Source organism: Lontra canadensis, unplaced genomic scaffold (assembly GCF_010015895.1).
Source record: "Lontra canadensis isolate GAN:19392208 unplaced genomic scaffold, GSC_riverotter_1.0 scaffold32, whole genome shotgun sequence".
Lineage (NCBI taxonomy): Eukaryota > Metazoa > Chordata > Mammalia > Carnivora > Mustelidae > Lontra > Lontra canadensis.
In genome coordinates, this window is record NW_022631026.1 from 6,338,439 (window position 1) to 6,361,848 (window position 23,410).

The following is a 23,410-nucleotide window of genomic DNA, read 5'->3' on the forward strand; positions in this document are numbered from 1 at the left end:
ACCTGAGTTGGCCGTGTTGCTCTTCCAGACCAGGGTGACCAGAGCTCCCAGCCACGTGCTGTACAACCCACAGCCGCGGCCTCCTCAGAAAGCCCTCTCTGCTCACCCACTCACTGCCTGCACGTCTATCACACTTAGGTGTTAGGCTCATTGGGGTTTAAAAGTGACAGAGGAGGGGTACCTGGGGGGCGCAGTCAGTTAAGCCTCTGCCTTCGGCTCAGGTCATGATCTCGGGGCCCTGGGATCGAGCCTACCTCAGGCTCCCTGCTCAGCGGGGAGTCTGCTTCTCCCTCTGCCCCCACCCCGGCTTGTGCTTTCTCTTGCTCTCTCTCTCTCATAAATAAAAGTGACAGGTGAGGTTTCTTTTTTAGTCCCAGAAAGCAGACAACCTCATTGAGATTTAACTGTAATAAGACGTTTTAATAGAAAAGCAAATGACCACTATTTTATACACTGGTTTTCTTCAGAAAATCTCAAGCAAGGGATCACTTTCGATTTCCAGAGTAGTTCAGCACTGCAGATGGAAACCCACTGCCCTTCCGCACGAGGCTGGCTTCCACTGGGCTGCAGAATTCAGGCTTTCTCAGATGTTAATACAGAGTCAAAAGCGGTGGATAAAACTTTGCAGATGGCTTGTGCCTGTTCCTGCGGTAAGTGAAAAACACACAGTAAGAGACTTCACCGACCTCTTCCTAAATTAGCGTGGCCAGCAAATATATAAATGTGCCCCTCTCAGCACCTCCCCTCCACCGGCACACCAACAGCTCTGGGAGGGCTGGTCACCACGTCCCCTGGACCGCCTCCTGCGCTCCCTCTGGGAGAAGCCCCTGGAGGCAACGTGTAGGAACTGGGCCTTTGGGGACAACGGCGACAACCAGAAGGGGCTGCCCTGCCCTTGAGATAACTGCACAGGTGAGTGTTAATCCTGGCCCAACTGACCATGCACGCAACAGGTCCAGGCAGCCGGCCGACCGCCGAGCAACAGCCGGCCCGTGGCTGCCACGTCTCCAGCCGCTGATAACGCTGGCGGTCTCCTCTGGCTCTACCCACCCCCTGTGAATGGGACCAAGCGAGGTGGCAGGAAACCTCACCAGGCTGCTGCACTGGTAGACCCAGAGGCTGTACTCCTTGTTGCTGGCATCGGTGGTCTTCAGGGCCAGTAAGCTTTTTCCTGCCCCCAGGCCATCGTCGTAACATACCATGTGGATGATTAAATATAGAGCGTGCCGGTGTAAGACGTCCTGGGAAGTGAGGGAAGGAAAGCGTGACATATGGGCATCTTCTGAGCAGAATTTACTGTGAGGCTCTGAGCAGAGTGTATCTATGCATCTGGCAGAAAACAGTGGTAGAGGTTTTCTTCCCCCCCCCCCCCCCCCCGCAAAGAGATATTCCAGAATGGTCAGTTATGGGGCCGTCTGCCTTCAGGGTTATCCCTTCCTACTTAAGATTCCAGAAAGACAGGAGTAAGATCTGAGTTCACGGTCCTGTTCTTTGTGCCCAGCACCCAAGCTGACAGCTGCCCTGAGCCAAAACAGCCTCCTAAGCCAAAACAGCATCAGCGGCCCGCAGTGGGGGGTGCTGGCTGGGGGGCCCCACCATCCGGGAGCAGCACAAGGAGGCCTCTCTTCAGTCACCCTAAGAAATCGATCATTTTTTTAAGACCAGCTGCCAGGATTGTTTACCAACCAACAGTTCTGCAAACACGCAGAGAGAACAAGTGGGCCCTTAGCAGCCTGACTCCCAGCCTGGAACCCACTTTTCCCCTAATAAACTCTATTACTGGGCGCCTGGATGGCTCAATGGGTTAAAGCCTCTGCCTTTGGCTCAGGTCATGATTTCAGGGTCCTGGGATCAAGCCCCGCATCGTGCTCTCTGCTCAGCAGGAAGCCTGCTTCCCCCCCCCCTGCCTATTTGTGATCTCTGTCAAATAAATAAATAAAATCTTTTAAATAAATAAATAAATAAATTCTCTTACTTACATATTGATCTGATGATGATACTTTTATACCATACTTGGAAACTCCCATGATAAATTCTTCCTCCAGAGGAACGAAAGGCAACTTTCCATCTTGCTTTGAAGTAAAAATAAATCACGTGAGCTACGTTAAAAATCCGTAAATCCGTAAATCCAATTAGTCAAGTTTTACATCTGGCCATCACAAATCCATACCCTTTCAAGAACGTGGGTTCACAACAGCCCAGCAAAAACTGTTCCTCAAAGAGGCAGAAAAACTGTCTCCAGGGTTTGGTTTGGTTTTCACGGTCCACAGATCTGAGCAAATCTCACAGCCATTTGTCTTGATGTTATCCCTAATTTAAAATGGCGATCCCTCTCACAGATCCCAGCACGGCTTAAATATTCACATTAGAAAAATAAAGCTATTTAGCTGTCAAAATACTCAAGACTTGTGCTGACGTCAGCACAGGAAACCATCAGGAAAGGGCTGCAGGACCCACTCCTGAAAGCCATTTTACATCCGTCCCAGTCGGCAGGCACGTCCGCTTGTCCCCACATCCCAGGGCTGTGAGACTGATGTGCGGTTCCTGGGAAACAGAGCGGCAGGTGACAGCTGATGGCTTCCCAGCAGATTATCCAGGTTTACCCCCAAACCAGAACGCCGCCTAACTTGCCTAATACACAACAGAACGGAGAGAGTGGGCCATCAGTCGATGTCCGTGCTGAGCTGTCTGTGTGGAACCACCTGCCCGCGTTGAAAAAATTCGAGTAAAGCAGCCGTGTTCACATGCCCCGATTCCTGGGTCCTCACGTGGCTACGGTAACTCCTGGCCAGCGGTTTCTCACAGGAGGGCTTGAGCACTCCAAGAATCAAGAATTGGGATACACCAACGCGAGTGTGTTGAGGGGATTTCGACAGGCCCGAAGTCTACGGGCCCTGAGCAGCTCAGCAGTCCCGATGGCAGGAAGCTAATCCTCGCGCGCTTCTGGGGCGCAGATGTCATTAGCGACCTTTTCAGTGTCATACTTTGGGGAGGGCTTGCTTGCACTCGTTGGGATGACAGGCGTCAAACCAAACGCTGGGACACTGCCTGCACCCGGACCAGCAAGAGGTCTCGTGGGACGCACATTTGCCGGCTGCTTCCCCTCAGACGGGAGAGACCTCCTGTGCTCTCCGAGGGCACGAAGCCATGAATTTAGTGACCCGTTCCTCCATGAGTCACCAGCCACACAGCCCGAAGAGTAACCAGCGCTCTAAGAACAAGCGAGGGACTCTTCCCCTTGTGGTGATGACCCTTTGCTTAAACAAACACAAAGACCTGCGATGGCATTTTCTGGAAACTCAGGAAGCACTAACTGTCTTCGGCCCATCCACTCCGACACTGGCAGGGGTACAGATCTTACAGTATCTGAGGCCCTGACTTCACACCTTGGCTTGGTCGTCACTTTCATTCTTAATTTTCCTTCATAATCATTTCCTTTTTTTGAAATTCTTGACCGAGATGTGTCTGGAAGCCCACCTCCCCTCAACTCTGGTTGCTAACGGTGTGAGGGCCCGGACACGTCACCTCCGCTAGGAGCCACATTACTGGAGGGGCAGTGGCTAGTTGGGGGGAGATCTGGAAAGGCCAGCAGAAGTTTTCAAAGACAGACCTACGGTGTATATAACCCATCACCGTGCTCAGCTCCTCATTTAAACAAGGCAGTGAGCCCCGACAGAGTAAAAAGTGCTACTTTTGAAGGAAAGAACTCTCTGTTCTTGTGGGACTCCCCATCTCTAGGCACCATGTACCACCTATGATCACAGTGCTTGGTAAATATTTAACAGTGATAAAAGCGATTCTCTAGAATGTTCTAAAATTTAAATTTTTTTTTTTTTTTTTTTTTTTTTACCTGGGCAACATCTATGTAATTGATGAGGTCTAGAGGCCCTTCAAGACTTTTTCCTTCAGAGAATTTCAGTTTCTCAATGGCACCAACATATTTTATTCGAAATTCTGCACAGGTATCTGAATTGTTGTTGCTTTGTCCTAAAGGTAAAAGAAAAACCGTTAACAGTAAGACTTCAAAAGAAATATCTACATTAGAAAGTGTCCTCAATCCCTTCACAAATAAAAAACACTGTGTCATCAGAACTTAACCTTTAATGAAAATTTAAAAAAATTCTAATGCAGGATTACTTGAAGTAATAGGAAAGAACTTGGAATTTAACCTCTTCCTCCATGACTCACAATATACTAAACGTATAAAAATCTCAGTAAGAGGGGCGCCTGGGTGGCTCAGTTGGTTGGACTGCCTTCGGCTCAGGTCATGGTCCTGGAGTCTTGGGATCAGGTCCCACATCGGGCTCCCAGCTCCGTGGAGAGTCTGCTTCTCCCTCTGACCTCCCCTCTCATGCTCCCTCACTGTCTCTCTCTCAAATAAATAAATAAAATCTTTTTAAAAAAATCTCAGTAAGAGTAAATTAAAACAGGACAGGGGCGCCTGGGTGGCTCAGTGGGCTAAAGCCTCTGCCTTCGGCTCGGATCATGATCCCAGGGTCCTGGGATCGAGCCCCACATCGGGCTCCCTGCTCAGCGGGGAGCCTGCCTCCCCCTTCCCTTCTCTGCCTGCCTCTCTGCCTACTTGTGATTTCTGTCAAATAAATAAAATCTTTAAAAAAAAAGAGTAAGTTAAAACAGGAGAAAAATAAAATGTCGACTAGATAATGATTGAGTACCTTCACGATACATGAAGATATTTAAGCTTTGTTTTTTTGTCCCTCTTTACTATGTTCACTGTTAACTTGTTTTCCTGACTCAGCAAACCTGGTCTACATAATAATAACAGGTTTTTTCCTGCAGAATAATGCCAGACAGAATAATGCCAGACAGGAAGTCCCTTCACACGAGCAGATGTTAGGGTACATGACACAGGCAACAGGCTGAAGAACCGTGTGCTAGAAAATCGAGCCAGGGCCAACAAGGCCACCATGCGTCCCCGTATCTGCCACGTTAAGGCGATACTGTGTGGCTACTTCTAGGTTATGCGTATGGTTAAAAAAAAAAATGCCCAAATATAAAAATATATTATATTTTTATAAAATATATTAAATATAAAAATATATTAAATATTTAAAAAAATTAATATTTTTAAGGCATCTAGACCTGACACTACTGTGCTCTCTTGTACGTGATATGGTTCCTATCTTCATCCCCCGCCTCTGTCGTCCCCACTTTCCAGAGACTGTCGAGTCTAGGATTCTAAAGGGAAAAGTACAAATACACTTTCTTGTAGACAAGAAAAGGAATATTTTTTTTGTATTTCCAATTAGATGCTAGCTGTTCTCTGGCCTGGGTTAGAAGCCACCTTTTGATTTGTAAAGAGCTACTAATCTCAGGTGGCTGCACGCACGTTTGCAAGGGTCCGTGACAGGGGCTGCCCTAAGGACCGTGAGTTCCCGCGGGCCCCCAGCGGCTGGGTCTCTGCGGAAGCAGCTCCTCCACACTTTCAGTCCACAAGAGGCTTCCCCTGCACCCCACGAGCCATGCAATTCCAGTAGAACTCACACTCTGCCACCCCATATCCTAAAAAGCTGGTCTGAAACCTCTGAACTGTCACCACGACGTTGGCCACACGTTTGTGCTCCGGGCGCTGTGAAGAGCCGATCGCCCCCGAGCGGCAAGCGGCCGACCCCCTCTCACCAACCCACGTCCCACCAGATCTTGGGCCATTTCCAAACTCCCGCCCGACACGGCAGAGACCGAAAACCTCAAGTGCGCGGGGATTCACCGCGCCGCTGGGTGAAAGGACGTGAGCCTCGCAGAGCCGTCCCAGCTTCTCCGCACCTGAGCTCTTGGTCGAGTCCGTGTCGAGGCTGGCCACGGTGCTGGATCGGGAGAGCCCCCCGAGGCTGGAGTCCACGGACTGAGAGGCAGCAGACACACACAAAGGCAAACAGAATTAGACACGTCTTCTTGCGAGTTCTCTGCCAAACATTCGCATTACTCGTCGGGGACAGCTGCATCAACGTCGACAAAAGCAGGGCAGACTAATGGACTGGGGCAGATTTTTCTAAAGACGAATTCTACAGCAAACTTCAAAACCCAGGTAGCTCCACCTGCCCTCGCCAGAAGACAACATCAGGTAACTGCGGTGTGGACACTCCCAACATGAGCAAAGCCATTACCCCTGCCTCCTGGTGAGGCCCCTGGTATTTGGGTCGGGTGTGAAAATCTACACCTGGCTTCCACGCGATGCCCAAAAGGAACCCCGCGTGGCATGCAGGCGGCGAGTATGATTCTACACGATAAAACGAGCAGAGCTAGCCAGCGGGTGACCGATTTACCCGAGGTTACATCAGGGAACTCGCCCAGCCCCCCTCAAGGTCTCCTGCTCCCCACCCACGTGCCTCCGCCATTGGTCCCACGGGTACCTGGCCCGCTGGGTCACGTGCAGGCCACCTGGCAGACGGAGCACAATTACCAGGGTGAGATGCAAAGGAAAACCAACACGGCTGTTAAGCAAAACACGGAGACTCATACGTGCTGGCGCGGCTTCCACAGAACTGTGCTCTGGGTAGGCTTTGTTCCTTTGGAAACGACATTCTGTGAAAACTTTTGATTTCACAGTCCCTCACTTCTTTGCACCTCAAGTCAAAATTAGATATTAGAAGAGCAATATTCTCAGATTTTTTCCATGTTCAAGAAGTGAATCGAGGTGAATGCGAAAATGCATCAGGTCTTATAAATCCGTCTTTTCCCTTTTTCGGTAACTGCCCTTCTCAGAGTAAAACGTAAAGTGAGAAGAGAGCTGCAGGCACAGAGACGTTCCCCGTAATGCTACATGTGGGACCGAACACTGGAAACACCGCACACACTCCACGGGAGACGGGAGGGAACCGGAACGAAGATGCTGTTACAGCCTGGCGCAGACTTCCGGGATGAGCTCACCCCGCGGACTGAGCAACAGCGACCTTCTGTGCCCGGAGCTACTCGCCCACGCGGGAAACCACCCGTCCCCAGCGAACCTCTCTCTGCTCGAGCACAGCAGGAAGGGAGAAACTGGTCTGCTGTTCCCACGTCCAGAACAGACAGCAAGGAAAGCTTACATCAACCTAAAGCACAAACCCAACCGTCACAACTTGGCTTGGAGACCACACGGAGGGTCACCACCATCTCCGGGGGAAGTCCTCCCGCGCAGGGGGCCCCTTCTGCCCCTCTCCAGTCCCCATCCCCCCAGCCACATCGGAGAACCCAGGGCTTGGAGCTACCATCTCAAGCCACCAGCAAGTTCCCTTGGGAATCCGAAAATCTACTCCGCCGACAGCGAGCCATCGGGTCTCCCTTCATCCTTTCTCTGGTCTGGAAAACAGGAAGCGGGCCTGACCAGTTTCCCAGGCTGAGGGCCTCACGCCAGGGCTACAAAGCCAACAGCAGGGAGGGCCTTGACTACCTTCAGTTCAAAACCCTTCAAGAAAACTCCGTCTTCCCACTGAAAGGCAGGATTCCTAAAGCGTGAAGTTTCTGTGGTTCTGGCTAGGAGCATCTCTGCTCAGTGAAAGTCCCGAGTGGCAGTCATGTGCGTCTCCACTCCCTGTGGTATGGCCACTGGTACCCGGGGTGGTGCCCACAGGCTCCTCCCCGGCCTCATGGCGTCCTGGCACTCGCATGCTCTCAGGGTGGAAACTGAGAACCACAGACCGGGGCCAGGGATGAGGACTCAGGCCTCGACGGTCCCTTTGCAGTCACAGACCCCACTTCTTTAGCGTCCTACACATGGCATTTGCCTCACGATCCTAGTCACTCGCTATTAAGTAAACAGAATTCTAGTGGTGCGCACACACCCCACACCCCGAAGCTCAAGAGCTCTGGCCCCTGCACAGGCCTGCAGTTCCGATCACGCAGAACATTCAAAATCAGCGTTTCAGTGAGACCATTCTCACGCCCTGTGCCACCCGGGTTCGTGAATTTAATCACCTCGGGAACTCTCCAGAACAAAAGAAAATTAAATTAAGCACAGACTGTGTATCTAGTGACAAAAATGAATGTCAAAACACACCTAGTCTGAGGTGGTTAGGATGCTTTGTGTAGAATCAGTCATGAGAACCCAAATGCTCACTGCGTTACGATTCCGGTCCTGGTTTCACCCCCTACCTTGCTCTTAGTACTGATTTCACTACTCTGGGAACTGCTGCTACTGTGTCGCTTTTTGCCTTTCCGAAACATTTTTCACCATAGCTGGATCCCAACGAGCTCCTCTAGAAGAACAAATGGTGGTTAGTCAGAGCAAGAAAACCAACTTGAGATCACTTTATGCGCAACAGGAATAAAAATCCTCAATTCGGGGGCACCTGGGTGGCTCAGTGGGTTAAAGCCTCTGCCTTCGGCTCAGGTCATGATCTCAGGGTCCTGGGATTAAGCCCCACATCAGGCTCTCTGCTCAGTGGGCAGCCTGATTCCTCCTCTCTCTGCCTGCCTCTCTGCCTACTTGTGATCTCTGTCAAATAAATAAATAAAATCTTTAAAAAAAAAAAATCATCAATTCCTTCCCTGGCCGCAGTGTATTCCTCCTACTGGATACAGAAATCTTTTCCTCTGACCACCAAATCTGGACGCTACTGCTTCATTCTTTCTTTCCTTTTAGATTTCAAAAATCTAACCCAATGCACCAAAAGGACAGCAACCTTCCTTTCGTACTTGGGGCTGTGAAAGGCATTGCTCTCGGAAGTGAGAGACACACTCGGAACACTCAAGTGTCTTTCTTCTCTTTAATCAGCTCAAGAATGAGCAAAAGAGGTTCCGCGCTCATTGACCAACGGAGATCCTGACACCCAGCTGCTGTCTCGGGCTGGCATCCTGTGGGTCGTGGCGCTTAGCACAGAGGACATGGCTGCCTCTCAGAAATGGGCATTTTTCTCGATGTCCTGAGCGATCATTAAGTAAAAGTTGACACTAAAATGTTCCCAGGCGCCACCTCTCTCCCACAAGGCTAGGGAAGGAGGCGACCTTAAGTTGTCCAGAGTCAGTCTTACACGTATCCCTAAGTCATTGTTAATGCCCTGGAAACAAAATTTATCCTTGCGCATTTCACAGGAGCACATCTACTATACTTGAAAAATTACTGACTGGGGCGCCTGGGTGGCTCAGTGGGTTAAGCCGCTGCCTTCGGCTCAGGTCATGATCTCAGGGTCCTTGGATCGAGCCCTGCATCGGGCTCTCTGCTCAGCAGGGAGCCTGCTTCCTCCTCTCTCTCTGCCTGCCTCTCTGCCTGCTTGTGATCTCTCTCTGTCAAATAAATAAATAAAATCTTAAAAAAAAAAAATTACTGACTAACCTGCATAATAGTTCATGGTTCAAATGCTTCCAAAGACATTACGTCACTTTTATCCCCACGACAACCTGGTGACACATTCAGGTGCTCCAGATGTTTTTCTTTTTTTTAAGGCTTTCCCTTGCCTGCGCTGCATATGATGCTGGGGGCTCCCAGCCGCTAGCCTCAGCGGGCCTACGGAAGGGAGGTTATAATCTGCATTTTATAGATGACGGACCTGTCACCTGTTTTTCAGGAGGCGTCACGAGTAAGATAACCTCACAAATTTTTACTGAAGATCGGATTCTACAGAGGGAACGAGGGAATCTGCTTACGGTAGAAGGAATACTACTTTATTGTCTTCAAAGGTCCCACAGCTGGTATTGCGCACAGAGAACCTCCTCTCATTCTGACATGGTCAATTCTTTTCAGGAAAACCGGGTACCTAATGAAGGAAAAGGAATGAGTCAACCATGGGGCAGTCACTGAATGTCCTTGCTCCCATCAGAAGTTTCTCCCACTCTATCTGGAAACCCCATTCTCAGTCTACTCCCTTAAGCCACTTGCCTGAGACTGACTCCCAAAGCCCAAGCTGCCTCTTTTTCATTAGCTCCATCATACAACTTATTTCTAGGTTTTTGCTTGATTCGTGAAGTAGCAAGAAAATCTGATTTGTTCACTCATTCCTGAGGGAGTATCTCTTAGGTGCTGGGAGAGATAACGCCCCTGATCTGACCTCAGGGAGCCCATTGTCAGAGGGATGAGACAGCCCAACAAGAAAACCAAACACATGGCTAGAAACAACCGATACAAGGAAAGCAAAAGCGAGTTCAGGAGAAGCAAGTTCAGGATTTGCAACTGATGCAAGGAAGGGTGAGCATTTTAGACAGAAAAAGATGCTCTGAAGAAGTGAACAGTAAGGAGACCTGAAGAAGGAAGGGAGGGTGGCCACATAAGTGCGGAGGAAAAGCATTCTGGCAGAGAGTAGGGCAAATGCAAAGGTCCTGAGGGCACATGCCAGCTGCAAGGAACAGCGACAGGCCAATGTGGCTTTCGCTGGAGCGGGAAGGAGGGAGAGGGACAGAGCCACAGGAGGCCTTGGAAACCACAAGAAAAGTCTGGGGTTTATTTTGTGTTTGACAGAAAGGTACTGTTAAAAAGCAGTTAAGTGATAGGATGAGACTTCTGTTTCAGGAAGATGATAAGCTGCAGGTAGAGAACTAGCTGCATGTTATATAAAAAGAGAGAGATGAATTATCAGGCTATACTGGGGATCGCTTGCTGCCATCGATCACCTAGCCTTCAAGGGACAATGTTCAGACGGACGAGATGGCAAGAGAGCCTTATTCCCAGATCTACACAAACTGGGTTAACCTAGCAGCATAAAGTGACATGTTAGCACTCTCTGATTGGTCAAAATCTTTATATGTATTATATTTAAGGACATTATATCTTGTGTGTGTTTCAACATATGTATGTTTCAAGATATATGTTTCAATATATATAATAATTTTAAATGTGATTTTAAAATAAAATTTGATTCTATTGCTAGTGAAATCCTGAAGCATCCCTATAAGCCCCCAGAATACTAGAATGCTTGAAAATCACCCCATTGGTATTATCATGTCTTTGCAAGTCCTTAAGACTTTCCATCACCAGTCTAGGAGCTGAGGAAGGGAAAGGCATTTCATTAAAGTCTTTGAGATCTGCTGCTATTTTGATGCATGTTCTTAAGCAGATCATTCTTGTCTCTAAATTATTCATGCATGAAAATGAGGCCAAAGATACTGATTGTCACTTGGATGTTCCGAACTTGTCAAATGCAAAAATGCCTGAAACCAACCCTTCATCTCCCCTTCCATATCTGCTCCACCTCTCCTCTCTCCCTTTCAGGAAATTCTAGCATTTCTGGTAGAAGCCAGGAAATCACCAACTGCGCAAAGTCCTCCAGGCCCCACATCGAATAAAATACTCAGATCCACTGACTCTACCACCTGAACAGTTCGCTCCTCCACGCCTCTAACAGGCCATTGCCATCACTAGACCACTGCTGTGTAGGAAACTTTTTCATCAGCTGATGATAGCAGTGGCTGGATCCTGAACCCGTAACAATGCACAGATACACAGTTTGTCGTGCCATTTAAGGAATTCGTGTCCCAATGCGACTCCCTGACACTTTAAATCTACCACCAAGCTCCAGATAAAATGATTTCTTTCAAACTCAAATCTAATGTCCTTATCGGGCTTAAAATCTTTCGCTGACTCACCAACATTAGAGACCAAAGTCAAAGCACCCTGCCAGGACCCACAAGGTCCTGCATGACGGGGCTCCTATCTACCTCTCTAGTTTCATCTTCACAACCAGCTTCATACCTTATTCTCTAAGGAATACAAAGTGTTTCCAGGTTCTGGGCATGCACTCTGCTCTGTTTCCATGCTTTGCTCCTGCCATCCCAACTGCCTGGACGGAATGCCCTTGCACCTTTTATCCAGTCAGCTAATTACTCACTTTTCAAGACTCAGTTCGGGCTGCTTCTTAACTAGAAAGCTTTGGCTGGACCTTCGGGTTGGGCTAAGGGACTGGTACTCCACACCTCGAGCATATACCCAGACCCTAGCATTAGCCTGCTGTTGCCTACTTAGAACTACCTTAGAACTATCTCATCGTGAGCTCTCAAAGATGGGAGCGAGGTAATTCACCTCTGTGACCCCAATGCCTGGCACAGGCTGGCAGAGGACATGCTTAATGACCTGAAGAACCTTCGGGGAAGATGACGTCCAAAGAACTTCCTGTCTTGAACACCTACCGTGTATCGCCCAGTGCGAGGTGCTCCAGATACCAGTGACCCTCGCTAACGACCAGCAAGGGTGCAGTGGCACAGCCCCTTTCAAACGAAGAAGCCAAAACTCCAAGGGACTTGGCCAAGGTCGCCAGGCTACTCATGGATGGGGCCAAGTTCGGCACCTAGAGAGACCCCATCCTGCTTCCCACCTAGTCCGCGCTGTTCTGTTGTGCCTGCCACGTGCAGGTGCGCACGGTGACAGCAAACAAGACCCACTCCACCCGGGCCCTTCGCGGTGAGGGAAGAGGGGAGGGGGGACGGGTGCAGAAACCAACAGGAGCAGCACGAAAAGGCAGTGCTCCTCACGCCCCACAGGGCACAGCCTGACTCGGGAAACAGCCCTGCGGAAGCTCCCACTCCCGCCGCCGAGTCCCACAGGGCAGAACCACACACGACACCTGTCGTCGCAGGAGCTGCCCGCCCACCCCAGACAGGAACCGCGCACCGGGCGCACCGCATCCTCCCGCAGGCCCGCGCCCCGCAGCCTCGAGGCCTGGGTCCCGGACCCCGGGAAGGTGGATCCTGGGGGAGACCGCGGCCCCCGCGGCCCCACCCATCCGCCCCACAGCGGGCCTCCCCACCCGCGCCGCCTTCGGAGCCGGCGTTCCCGGCCAGGCTCAGACCCGGTTCGGCCAGGGCCCAGCTCTCACCTCACAGCCGCCGGCGCGCCGCCGGGGCCGCCTGTGGTCGGGGTCAGACACCCGGGGGAACCGACGCTGGGGCAGCCGCTCCAGTTCTAATTCCAGCGCCAGCTTTTCCGGCGCCCCCAGCCCCGCCCGCCGAGCCCCGCCTCCGAGACATCGCGCAGGCGCGGCCTGAGCCCGCCCCAGATCTCCGGGCTCCGCTGGGGGAGGAACCTCGCGCCCTAGCGCCGGCGACCGGAAGTCGAGGGGAGGGGCCTAGTGTCGCGGGCCCCGTAGTGCCGGAAGCTGTGGCCTTGGTGGATGGGGTGTTTCTACTATTGGCTCCCCGTGGCTCTGCTTTCTATTTAGAAGACTCCCGCCACCTGTTCCTCAGCCCCGCTTCGCCTTCAGACTTCCGAGATGTCTGCGATTCCTGCTGAGGAGAGTGACCAGCTGCTGATCCGACCCCTGTAAGGGCCCAGCGAGAGAGGGAACGAAGCCAGGGGCTGTGAGAGGCGAGGCGGGGTGGCCGGGTGGTTGGCCTTCTAGGTCGCCCCCTCGCCGGCAGGCCTCTGGAGCCGGCCCTTTGGTCCGCAGTTGCCGGCCAGGCCTCTCAGGCTGAAGGGGTCGGAGAGCGGTGGATCGGAACGGGCCGGCTAGGTGGAATGGGACTTGGCTTTATTCTTCAATCTCTGAAGATGTTGTGGGGGCGGGAAAAACTGTCGGGGCCCCTGGGCGCTGCAGAGTGGCAAGCCTGGGAAGGCGGTGATGCTGGTGGCGGCAGGATGAGAGGAGGAGCTGGGTTAGGCTGTGGCGGTGCGAAGAACTAAATGTGTTCATTATTTCCTCCAGGACTTGACGTTTGCCAAGCAAGGTGTGAAAGAGGGAATCAGTTAGCTGTGAGTTTTGACGTTCTGACTTCAGACCCTAGCAGAATAAGAAAGACAGGGGAGGGAAAGAGCAGAGGTGTTAAGGACAAAAACTCAGCTCTTGGTTGTCCATGAGAAGGCTCGTCTTTCGGTGGTGATGGCCTTCTGCCCGGGAAACACTTTGCAGATCTGGAATCGGGCTAAGAGGGGGGAAAAGCTGTGGAGAACCTTTCCTGATAGACACCAATTTGAATTCACAGACATATAATTAGATATAAGTTGGCCTCTCATTCACTTGAGCGTTTTTCAGAAGATAGACGGTGTCTGCTCATCCATTCGTAAGGACGAGTTGAGCACCTCCTGGGAACCGACCGCACGTTTCCCACTGCCTAGTTCACACCTGCCCTCTCTTCCTGTGTTCAGCAGACACTGAGCAAGTGTCCAGCACCGCACTAAGCACTGGAGATGCGAATAGGACAGCGCCAAGTTAACTGAATTCACCCTTTCAGAAAGAATTGCAGTGCAAAGTGAAAAGTTCCGGAGGGACAGTTTGGAATAATAGGAGACCCTTACTTTGGGATCAGACTTGGAATTCAGTCTCTACTCTCTCACTTGCTGGGACAGCAACTTCCCCAAACCCATTTTTCTCACGTGAAGTTAATATGGCCTCGTTTATTGTGAGGATCATGGTAGGTGCTCAGTAAGTGGTGTATTCTGAGTGTACGTACACATCGGCGTGCACTGAGCGCTGGGAGAGTTATGGAAAAGGGATTTCTAACAAGTTGAGAAGAGAAGGCTAGTTCCTGCATCCTGGAAAATACAGTGTGTGACCTGAGCCTTAAAGAACAAGTAGGAATTGAAGACAGGTCAAGTGCAGGGCAAGGATGTTCCAGGCAGCAGAAGTGGCACAGGTGAAAATGAGAGTGGCCACAGTTTGTGGCTGGTTTCCTCGTGGCTGTGGTTGAAAGATTAGCAGATGAGGTGGGAGAGGCTGTCAGGGACCAGCTTGTATATATATAACTAAGGAGTCTGGGCATTTATCATGTCTGTTCTAGGGAGCCAATGAAGGGTTTAAGCATCGAAGGGATATAGTAGGAACTGTGCTTAGGAAGCATCACTGCTATCAGCAGTGTAGCAGATGAATAAGAGTGGGTTTGGTGGTGGGAATTCAGGAGGACGAAATTGAAATAATGCCTGTGAAAAGCAGTGAGAGTTTGGAATGAATGAAACGAACATCAGTGAGTTGGAAAGAAGTAGGTTTCGGAGACTAAGGAAGTGAAATCTTTATTTATAGTTTTGTAGCTCGTCGGATATATTGGAAGGGGTATTTGTGGAGAGGAATGTTAGGATGCCTTGGATTCCTGGGTTGGGCAACTGGTAAAAGGTTGTTATTCACTCGAGGAGTGCGGGAGCTGGGGCAGGTCTGGAATAAATTTGGGAATTCTTTTGTTTTATAACAGCTTTACTGAAATATACTTTGCATACCATACAACTCATTAGACGTGTACAATTCAGTGATTTCTGCTATATTCACTGAGTTGTACAACCATCACCGCTATCGAATTTTTTTGTCATTCCAGAAAGAAAGCCTGAACCCGTCAGCAGTTACTCCCATTTCCCCCCAACTTCCCCAGCCCCTGGCCACCACTGATCCACTCTCCTTCTCTACAGATTTGCCTATTCTGGACATTTCCCTTAAATGAGATTATATAATATGTAACCTTTTATGACTGGCTTTAGCTTCTCCCACTTAGCATAATGTTTCCAAAGTTTATAATTGGGGAGTTTTTAGTCAGTAAGTATTTCTTGAGATTTCTTCCATATCAGGTGCTGCAGCTGAATAGTAGTTAACAACATAGGCGATGTTTCTGCTCATAGGCGTCTTCATTTTCATAGTGAGGAACAAACCGTAAACACGTAGATAGAGTAACTTCATGTAGTTATGTTATGATAGAGTTGTGCTAAGGGCAAACAAGAGAAGGTAGTCAAGAGGAGGCTCAGAAGGTGACATTTGGACTGAGACCCAAATAAAACAAAGGAGCCAATCCTGTCAATATCTGAGGGATATTCTGGGGGAAAAGCAAGTTAAAGGGACTTGAGGTGAAAACTAGTTTGGCACATTTGAACATAAGGTGCCTGTATGATAGCCCAGGAGAAAGAGCTAAATGCCAAGTGTATTTCAGAGGTCTGGAATTCAGAAATCCATCTGGGCTACAGATATGGACTGGGAAGTCATTAGCATGTCAAAAACCTGAGACCAAAGATCACAAAGCCTGAGAAGTGGGCCAAGGAGAGCCCCTGGCAGTATTAACATTTGAAGTGTGGGCAGAGGCTCTGAGTATGAAGGAAACTCTGGAGGAAAACCAGGGTCACCAGGGTCACCGATGAGAGCACGACTCAGAAATGTCAAGGGAGAAGCTCTCAAAGGGGGATGTCGCCAAGGGGTGATGGGCTGCGCAGAGAACAAGGGAAGGGCGGGAAAGGCTATTTGCACTTGGCGACAAAGAGCCACGTGGCAAGTACAGATCCAGAGGAGTGGTTAGCCAAAGCCCGCCTGCGGGGAACTGAGGCACGGAGGTGAGGAACCAGCAGCGGGAGCGAGCACGGCTCTTAGGGGGCTGGGGAAAGAAGGAAGTACGGAACTAAAGGACATCAAAGTGGAAGGATTTTAATTTTCGGGCAAGAACGCAGTAACACATGGCAGCTGTGAGGCGAAAGTAGATGGGAGGGGCAGAGTCGGTGAAGCAGCGGCGTCCGGGGCCTCAGGAGGACGGAGCATGTAGAGTGGAGAACGAGGTAGCGAGATGGGCCTCGGACAGTAAGCGAGCTCTGCTGTATCGCTTCGGGAAAAATGGAGGGAGACACAGTGCTGGTGGGTTGGTAAGTGAAGTCAAGGAAACAGGCAAAGATGAGCTGTAGAAGGCCCTTGCCTCGAGTGAAGAGGAAGATAGAATGGGGAACGGGGACAAAGTTTGAAATAGTTGCTATGGAAACCAGAAGAGGAAACTGAGCTAGGGATGCTTAAGAGGTTGCCTCGTGGGCCAGCGAGAGCGGGCAGCCAGGAATTCACGGTAGCACCATGGTCATTGATTTTCTGTATCAGCATGGCGCCCCGCGCTAGGATCTCCGCTTGGGGAGCCACCTCGTGTGTCTCCCAGGAAGTGGCCCAGGTTCCTTGAGATCATGGCATTTCCATATGATGCACTGTGGTATTGAATGAGTGAGTGAAATGTTACCTAGATGAGTGGGGAAAGACATCAGAGAAGGTGAGGGGTTGGAAAGACAGGCGAGGTTGAACTTCAGGTGCATCTTGTGATATCTGGAATTTAAGGCTGTTGTGCTCATTTAAGAAGAAAGGAAAATTGTCGAAGTGCTTGGCATCCAGTGTCTTGAAATAAGAAGTTAGAGGGCAAAGGGACTGAGATGCACGGCTATGAATAAAATGTCTATTTAAATTTAAGCTATAATGTAAAATGTAAATATATATTATGCTCTTAAAGGCAACGAAAGAATTTTGAAGTGCTTACAGGTTTACATTTAAGTGCTAATCCTGGAAGTATGAGCTCATCATCTGCGTAACTGCCAGATTTCCATTACATCATGATTTAACCTTAACCTTCAAAAGACTGAGCTTAACCTTGGGTTTCTTGTATCTGTACCATCTTCTCTGACCATCTTAGCAGCTGCAAAATCCCTCAACTCCCAAGGATCACTTTCCATCTTTTCCCATTTAGACACTGTTCTTCCCTGTCTTTGTGTAAGTTTCTCAAACTCTTAGCTGCCTCAGATAAATGCTATCATCAAAGGGGGCATAATTTACATTGTAAAAATGTTTGGATTTATTGGGCTTGATTTTTATTGTTTTTAATCATCTTTTCTTCTCCCCTTGAATGTTTGCAGTGGAGCTGGGCAGGAAGTAGGAAGATCATGTATTATCCTGGAGTTCAAAGGAAGAAAAATAATGGTAATTATGTTGTAGTTGGGACAACGGTACAGCTCTTTCTGGTTGGGGGTTCGATCTTTTCCAGAACTGTAGTTCTCTGTTTAGCTCCCAGAAAAATGTCATAGTCGGTATATGTAGTCTGTGCTGTGTAACATGAATGTGACTAAGTAGTATACACTTCGACTTAGTAATTTGACAGAACATTAAACTGAGAAGATGTAGTCTAAGATTGTAAAATTGTCAACCAGGTCTCCTGAACTATTGCTTCTTCAAGGTCCCTCTTCTACTCTTGGAGGGTCAAGCCAACCTGACTGCCCTCCCAGGTCCCCCCGCCCCCAGTGGCAGAGCGCCAAGGAACTGGGTGCCCACACCCACGCGGAGCTCCAGCTACCCCCGTGCAGCCTGGAGTGACAGAGCCCTGGTTCGGCAGCTTAGCTACCTAAGTTTGCATCAGGGCCCCGACCTTGGGCAAGGCAGTCTGGCTCTAAGCCCATTTCCTTCCCTGAAAGACAGAGGGATTAGAAGAGATGACAACATAGTCCTCACTAGATAGATACTTCGAAGGCTCGAAGGCTCATGGTGTTCCGGTGGTCCCACCTCTGTGTTTCTCCGAATCATTCCAGAACAGGCAGGTGTCAGGTATTGTCGGTTTTTTAGTCATTTATTGTATTACTGTGCTAGTAATGTCCCCGAAATGAACAGTTAAGTCATGAATGGCTGACTTTAAGAATTCCTTCCCCAACGCCTTAAAATACTTCAGTTGCCCTTTTCTGGTAAGTTTCCCATTTCTGATTACTGTCTTCTCACTAGAGCCAGATCTGGCAGTAGTGAGTCCATAAACTTAAAATGCTCACCGTCTTCTGATACCAAAGTTTTTGAACAAGAGTTCACGCATTGTTAGAGCAACCATAAAAACTAGCTGAAGAGAAAGTCTTTTATCTTGTATCCTGTGGCTTAAATGTGAGCTGTATTTTCTATTTGTTTTGGAAATTGAGAATTGTTAATGGCATATTTGAAATGTTTAGTAAGAATTGCATCGCGGATGTTACTGTATACAGTCCCTCTTGATTATTGTGTTGGTGGATTGTTATAAATACTGGCTATTAAGTAAGTGTTAATAAAACGTAGGGGAGTGTGATCCTTCTCTCTGCTCTTTCAGCTGGACTGCGGGATCCACCCTGGCCTAGAAGGAATGGACGCTCTTCCTTATATCGATTTAATTGACCCAGCTGAGATTGATCTCCTGTTAATTAGTCAGTAAGTTATTTCCTTTATTAACGACTCTGTTTTTCAAGAACTATTACTATAAAGATCATTATCAGGTTTTAAGATTCTGGTGTTTTATTTTATTTTTTAATATTTTATTTATTTATTTGACAAGAGAGCGAGCACAAGCAGGGGGGGCAGCCCGGGGGGGGGGGGGGGGGCGGGGAGCAGGCTTCCCGGCTGAGTAGGGAGCTCCATGCGGGGCTCAATCCCAGGAACCTGGGATTATGACCCAAGCCGAAAGCAGACGCTTAACTGACTGAACCACTCAGGCGCCTCATTCTGGTGTTTTAAAAGAGTGTTTTCTGGGACACCTGGCAGCCTCAGTCAGCAGAGCATGTGGCTATTGAACTCAGGGTCATGAGTTTGAGTCCCATGTTGAGGGTAGAGTTTACTTAATTAAAACAAATTTTTTTTTAGGATTTATTTATTTAGAGCACACTAGAGTGGTAGGGGTAGGGGCAGAGAGAGACGGGGAGAGAGACTCTCCAGCAGACCCCCCCCACCCAACAGAGCACGGAGCCTGACGTTGTGTGGCTGGTCCCACGACCCCGAGATCATAACCTGAGCCAACACCAAGAGTCGGATGCTTAATAAAAAGAATTTTAGGGGCGCCAGCGTGGCTCAGTTGGTTGAACTTCTTTTTTTGTTTGTTTTTGAATTGGGCCATTTTCCACCACTTACTTTTCAAAGGTCAGGCTTTAGTTGATTTGGTTTTTCTTGCAACGTATTCTTTGACTGCAACATTTTCTTCAGCTTGAAAAACTGTGTCCCCACGAGTGGACACTTGGTAAGGCTTTATTATAAAAAGACAGTTTTACACACTGTTGTCTGTTTCTTTCATATTTCAATAACTGTGTTAAAAACTGCTTTAAGGAACTGGGTTAAAACAGTTATTAGAGGGCGCCTGGGTGACTCGGTTAAGCATCTGCCTTTGGCTCAGGTCATGAGCCCAGGGTCCTGGGATCGAGCCCCACATTGGGCTTCCTGCTCATCAGGGAGTCTGCTTCTCCCTCTGGTCCTTCTCCCTCTTATGTGCTCTCTCTCTCAAATAAGTAAATAAAATCTTAAAAAAAAAATTCAAACCAGTTATTAAAATTGAAGAGTATCGCATTACACTATTTTGAAGCAATAACAATTTCCAATTAAATGGAATTCATCTTCCTCATAAAATATAAACATATGTCCATTAAGATAATGCAATGTCAGATGAACCAGTACCTATTTCTTCACCATTATTCCTATCAGTAGAGCTTTTAAAAAAAATTTTATTTAAATTCAATTAATTAACATGTAATGTATTATTAATTTCAGAGGTAGAGGTCAGTGATTCATCAGTCATACGACACCCAGTGCTCATTATATCACGTGCCCTCCTTAATTTCCATCACCCGGTTACCCCATCCCTCCACCACCCTCCCCTCCAGCAAGCCTCAGTTTGTTTCCTATGATAAGAATCTCTTATGGTTTGTCTCCCTCTGTGATTTTATCTTGTTTTTTTCCTCCCTTCCCCTATGCTCCTCTGTTTTATTTCTTAAATTCCACATATGAGTGAGATCATATGATAATTACTTTTCTGATTGACTTATCTCACTTAGCATGATACCCTCTGTTTGCATCCATGTCATTGTAAATGGCAAGATTTCATTTTTGATGGCTGAGTAGTATTCCATCGTGTATATGAACCATGTCTTCTTTATCCATTCATCTATTGATGGACATCTGGGCTCTTTTCATAATTTGGCTATTGTGGACATCTTTGCTATAAACATTGGGATGTAGGTGCCCCTTTGGATCATACATTTGTATCTTTGGGATAAATCCCTAGTACAATTGCTCAGTCATAGGGTTGCTCTATTTTCAACTTTTTGAGGAACCTCCATACTGTTTTCCAGAGTGGCTACACCAGCTTGCATCCCTGCCAACAGTGTAAACATAGTATATAGTAGGGTTCCTCTTTCCCCTCATCCTCACCAGCACCTGTCCTTTCCTGACCTGTTAATTTCAGCCATTGTGACTGGTGTAAGGTGGTATCTCATTTTGATTTTGATCACTCCCTGATGCCAAGTGATGTTCAGTAGTTTTTCATGTTTCTGTTAGCCATTTGTATGTCTTCTTTGGAGAAATGTCTGTTCATGTCTTCTGCCCTTTTCTTGAGTGGATTATATGGGTGTTGAGTTTGTTAAGTTCTTTATAGATTTTTGGAAAAGAGGCATTTGCAAATATCTTCTCCCATTCTGACCGTTGTCTTTTGGTTTTGTTGACAGTTTCCTTTGTTGTGCAAAAGCTTTTTGTCTTGGTGAAGTCTCAGTAGTTGTTTTTTTTTTTTAAGATTTTATTTATTTATTTGAGAGAGAGAGAGGTCACAAGTAGGCAGAGAGGCGGAAGCAGGCTCCCCACTGAGCAGAGAGCCCGATGCGGGCCTCGATCCCAGGACCCTGAGATCATGACCTGAGCCGAAGGCAGAGGCTTAACCCACTGAGCCACCCAGGCGCCCTCAGTAGTTCATTTTTGCTTTTGTTTCTCTTGCTTTGGAGACGTGTGTGGTAAGAAGTTACTGCATCAGAGGTCGAAGAGGTTGCTGCCTGTGTTCTCCTCTAGGATTTTGACGGCGTCCTGTCTCACATTTAGATCTTTCATCCATTTTGAGTCTATTTTTGTGTGTGGTGTCAGGAAACGGTCCAGTCTCATTCTTCTGCGCGTAGCTGTCCAACACCATTTGTTGAAGACACTGTCCTTTTTCTGTTGGATGTTCTTTTCTGTTTTGTTGAAGATTAGTTGACCATAGAATTGCGGGTCCATTTCTGGGCTCCTTATTCTGTTCCATTGATCTGTGTGTCTGTTTTTGTGCCAGTACGATACTGTCTTGATGATTATAGTTTTGTAATAGAGCTTGAAGTCTGGAATTGTGATGCCACCAGTTTTGGTTTTCCTTTTCAATATTCCTTTGGCTATTCGGGGTCTTTTCTTGTTCCATACAAATTTTAGGATTATTTGTTGCAGCTCTGTGAAAAAAGTTGATGGTATTTTGATAGAGATTGGATTGAATGTATGGATTGCTCTAGGTAGCATAGACATTTTAACATTTCTTCTTCCAGTCCGTAAGCATGGAATGTTTTTCCATTTCTTTTTGTCTTCCTCAATTTCTTTCATGAGTACTTTATAGTTTTCTGAGTACAGATTCTTTGTGTCTTTGGTTAGGTTTATTCCTAGGCATCTTAAAATTTTGGGTGCAATTACAAATGGGATGGACTCCTTAATTTCTCTTTCTTCTGTCTCATTGTTAGTGTATAGAAATGCAACTGACCCTTTTGCATTGATTTATATCCTGCCACATTGCTGAGTTCCTGTTTGATTCTAGCAATTTCAGGGTGGAGTCTTTTGGGTGTTCCACATAAAGTATCATGTCATCTGCTTAGAGTGAGAGTTTGACTTCTTCTTTGCCCATTTGGATGCTCTTTATTTCTTTTTGTCATCTGATTGCTGAGGCTAGGACTTCTAGTCCTATATTAAATTAACAGTGGTGAGAGTGAACATCCCTGCTGTGTTCCTGACCTTGGGGCAAAAGCTCTCAGTTTTTCCCCATTGAGAATGATATTCGGTGTGGACTTTCCATAGATGGCTTTTACGATATTTGACATGTGTTCCCTCTAGCCATACACTGTAGAGTTTTAATCAAGAAAGAATGTTGTACTTTGTCAGATGCTCTTCCTGTATCTGTTGAAAGGATCATACGATTCTTGTCCTTTATTTTATTAATGTGGTGTATCACGTTGATTGATTTGTGGATGTTGAACCACTGTTGCAGCCCAGGAATAAATCCCACTTGGTCGTAGTGAATAATACTTTTAACATACTGTTGGATTCTACTGGCTAGTATCTTGGCAAGGATTTTTCATCCATGTTCATCAGAAACATTGGTCTATAATTCTCCCTTTTGGTGGGGTCTTTGCCTGGTTTTGGAATCTAAGTAATGCTGGCCTCATAAAAAGAGTTTAGAAGTTTTCCTTCCATTTCTGTTGTTTTGAAATGCCTTCAGAAGAACAGGTATTCATTCTTCTTTACATGTTTGGTAGAATTCCTATGCGAAGCCATCTGGCCCTGGACTCTTGTTTCTTCGGAGATTTTTGGTTACTGCTTCAATTTCCTTGCTGGTTATGGGTCTGTTCAGGTTTTCTATTTATTTCTGTTTCAGTTTTGGTAATGTATATGTCTCTAGGAATGCATCCATTTCTTCCAAATTGCCTAATTTGTCAGCATATAGTTGCTCATAATATGTTTTTATAATTGTATTTCTTTGGCATTGGTTGTAATCTCTCTTTCATTCATGATTTTATTTATTTGGGTCCTTTCTCTTTTCTCTTTGATAAGTCTGGCCAGTGGTTTATCAATCTTACTAATTCTTTCAAAGAACCAGCTCCTAGTTTTGTTGATCTGTTCTAAGCTGGGGTGGCAATCCTTATTTCAGACAAATTAGATTTTAAACCAAAGATTGTAATAAGAGATGAGGAAGGACACTATATCATAATTAAAGGGTCTATCCAACAAGAAGATCTAGCAGTTGTAAATATTTATGCCCCTAACTTGGGAGCAGCCAATTATATAAACCAATTAACAAC

At 47.6% G+C, this 23,410-nt stretch overlaps 2 protein-coding genes across 6 annotated transcripts in view; one reads left to right on the plus strand and one right to left on the minus strand.

The window, feature by feature from the left end:
* Window positions 1–393: 393 nt before the first annotated feature.
* On the minus strand, window positions 394–12,882 carry ITGB1BP1 (integrin subunit beta 1 binding protein 1). 4 transcript variants are annotated; one of them, XM_032866812.1, is made up of 8 exons: window positions 12,741–12,882; window positions 9,600–9,692; window positions 8,092–8,195; window positions 5,785–5,863; window positions 3,851–3,987; window positions 1,980–2,072; window positions 1,092–1,241; window positions 394–645 (listed from the first exon to the last, which is right to left on the minus strand). In XM_032866812.1, exons 3-8 carry the CDS (start codon window positions 8,161–8,163, stop codon window positions 574–576), a joined length of 603 nt encoding a protein of 200 aa, XP_032722703.1. In that variant the 5' UTR covers window positions 8,164–8,195; window positions 9,600–9,692; window positions 12,741–12,882; the 3' UTR covers window positions 394–573. The 4 variants fall into 4 exon arrangements, with proteins under 4 accessions (XP_032722703.1, XP_032722702.1, XP_032722704.1 ...); XM_032866811.1 differs by having other exon boundaries at window positions 8,092–8,194; window positions 9,582–9,692; XM_032866813.1 differs by lacking the exon at window positions 9,600–9,692 and adding an exon at window positions 11,293–11,297 and having other exon boundaries at window positions 8,092–8,193.
* A 129-nt stretch (window positions 12,883–13,011) lies between these two features.
* Window positions 13,012–23,410, plus strand: part of CPSF3 (cleavage and polyadenylation specific factor 3) — a 45,028-nt gene continuing 34,629 nt past the window's right edge. The window contains exons 1-3 of one of the 2 annotated variants that reach the window (XM_032866819.1): window positions 13,012–13,183; window positions 17,483–17,546; window positions 18,685–18,782. In XM_032866819.1, the coding sequence (XP_032722710.1) occupies window positions 13,134–13,183; window positions 17,483–17,546; window positions 18,685–18,782 (212 nt within the window). In that variant the 5' untranslated portion in view covers window positions 13,012–13,133. Of the gene's footprint in view, window positions 13,184–13,528; window positions 13,588–17,482; window positions 17,547–18,684; window positions 18,783–23,410 lie in introns of those variants that run through there. The other variant, XM_032866820.1, reaches the window with a different exon arrangement.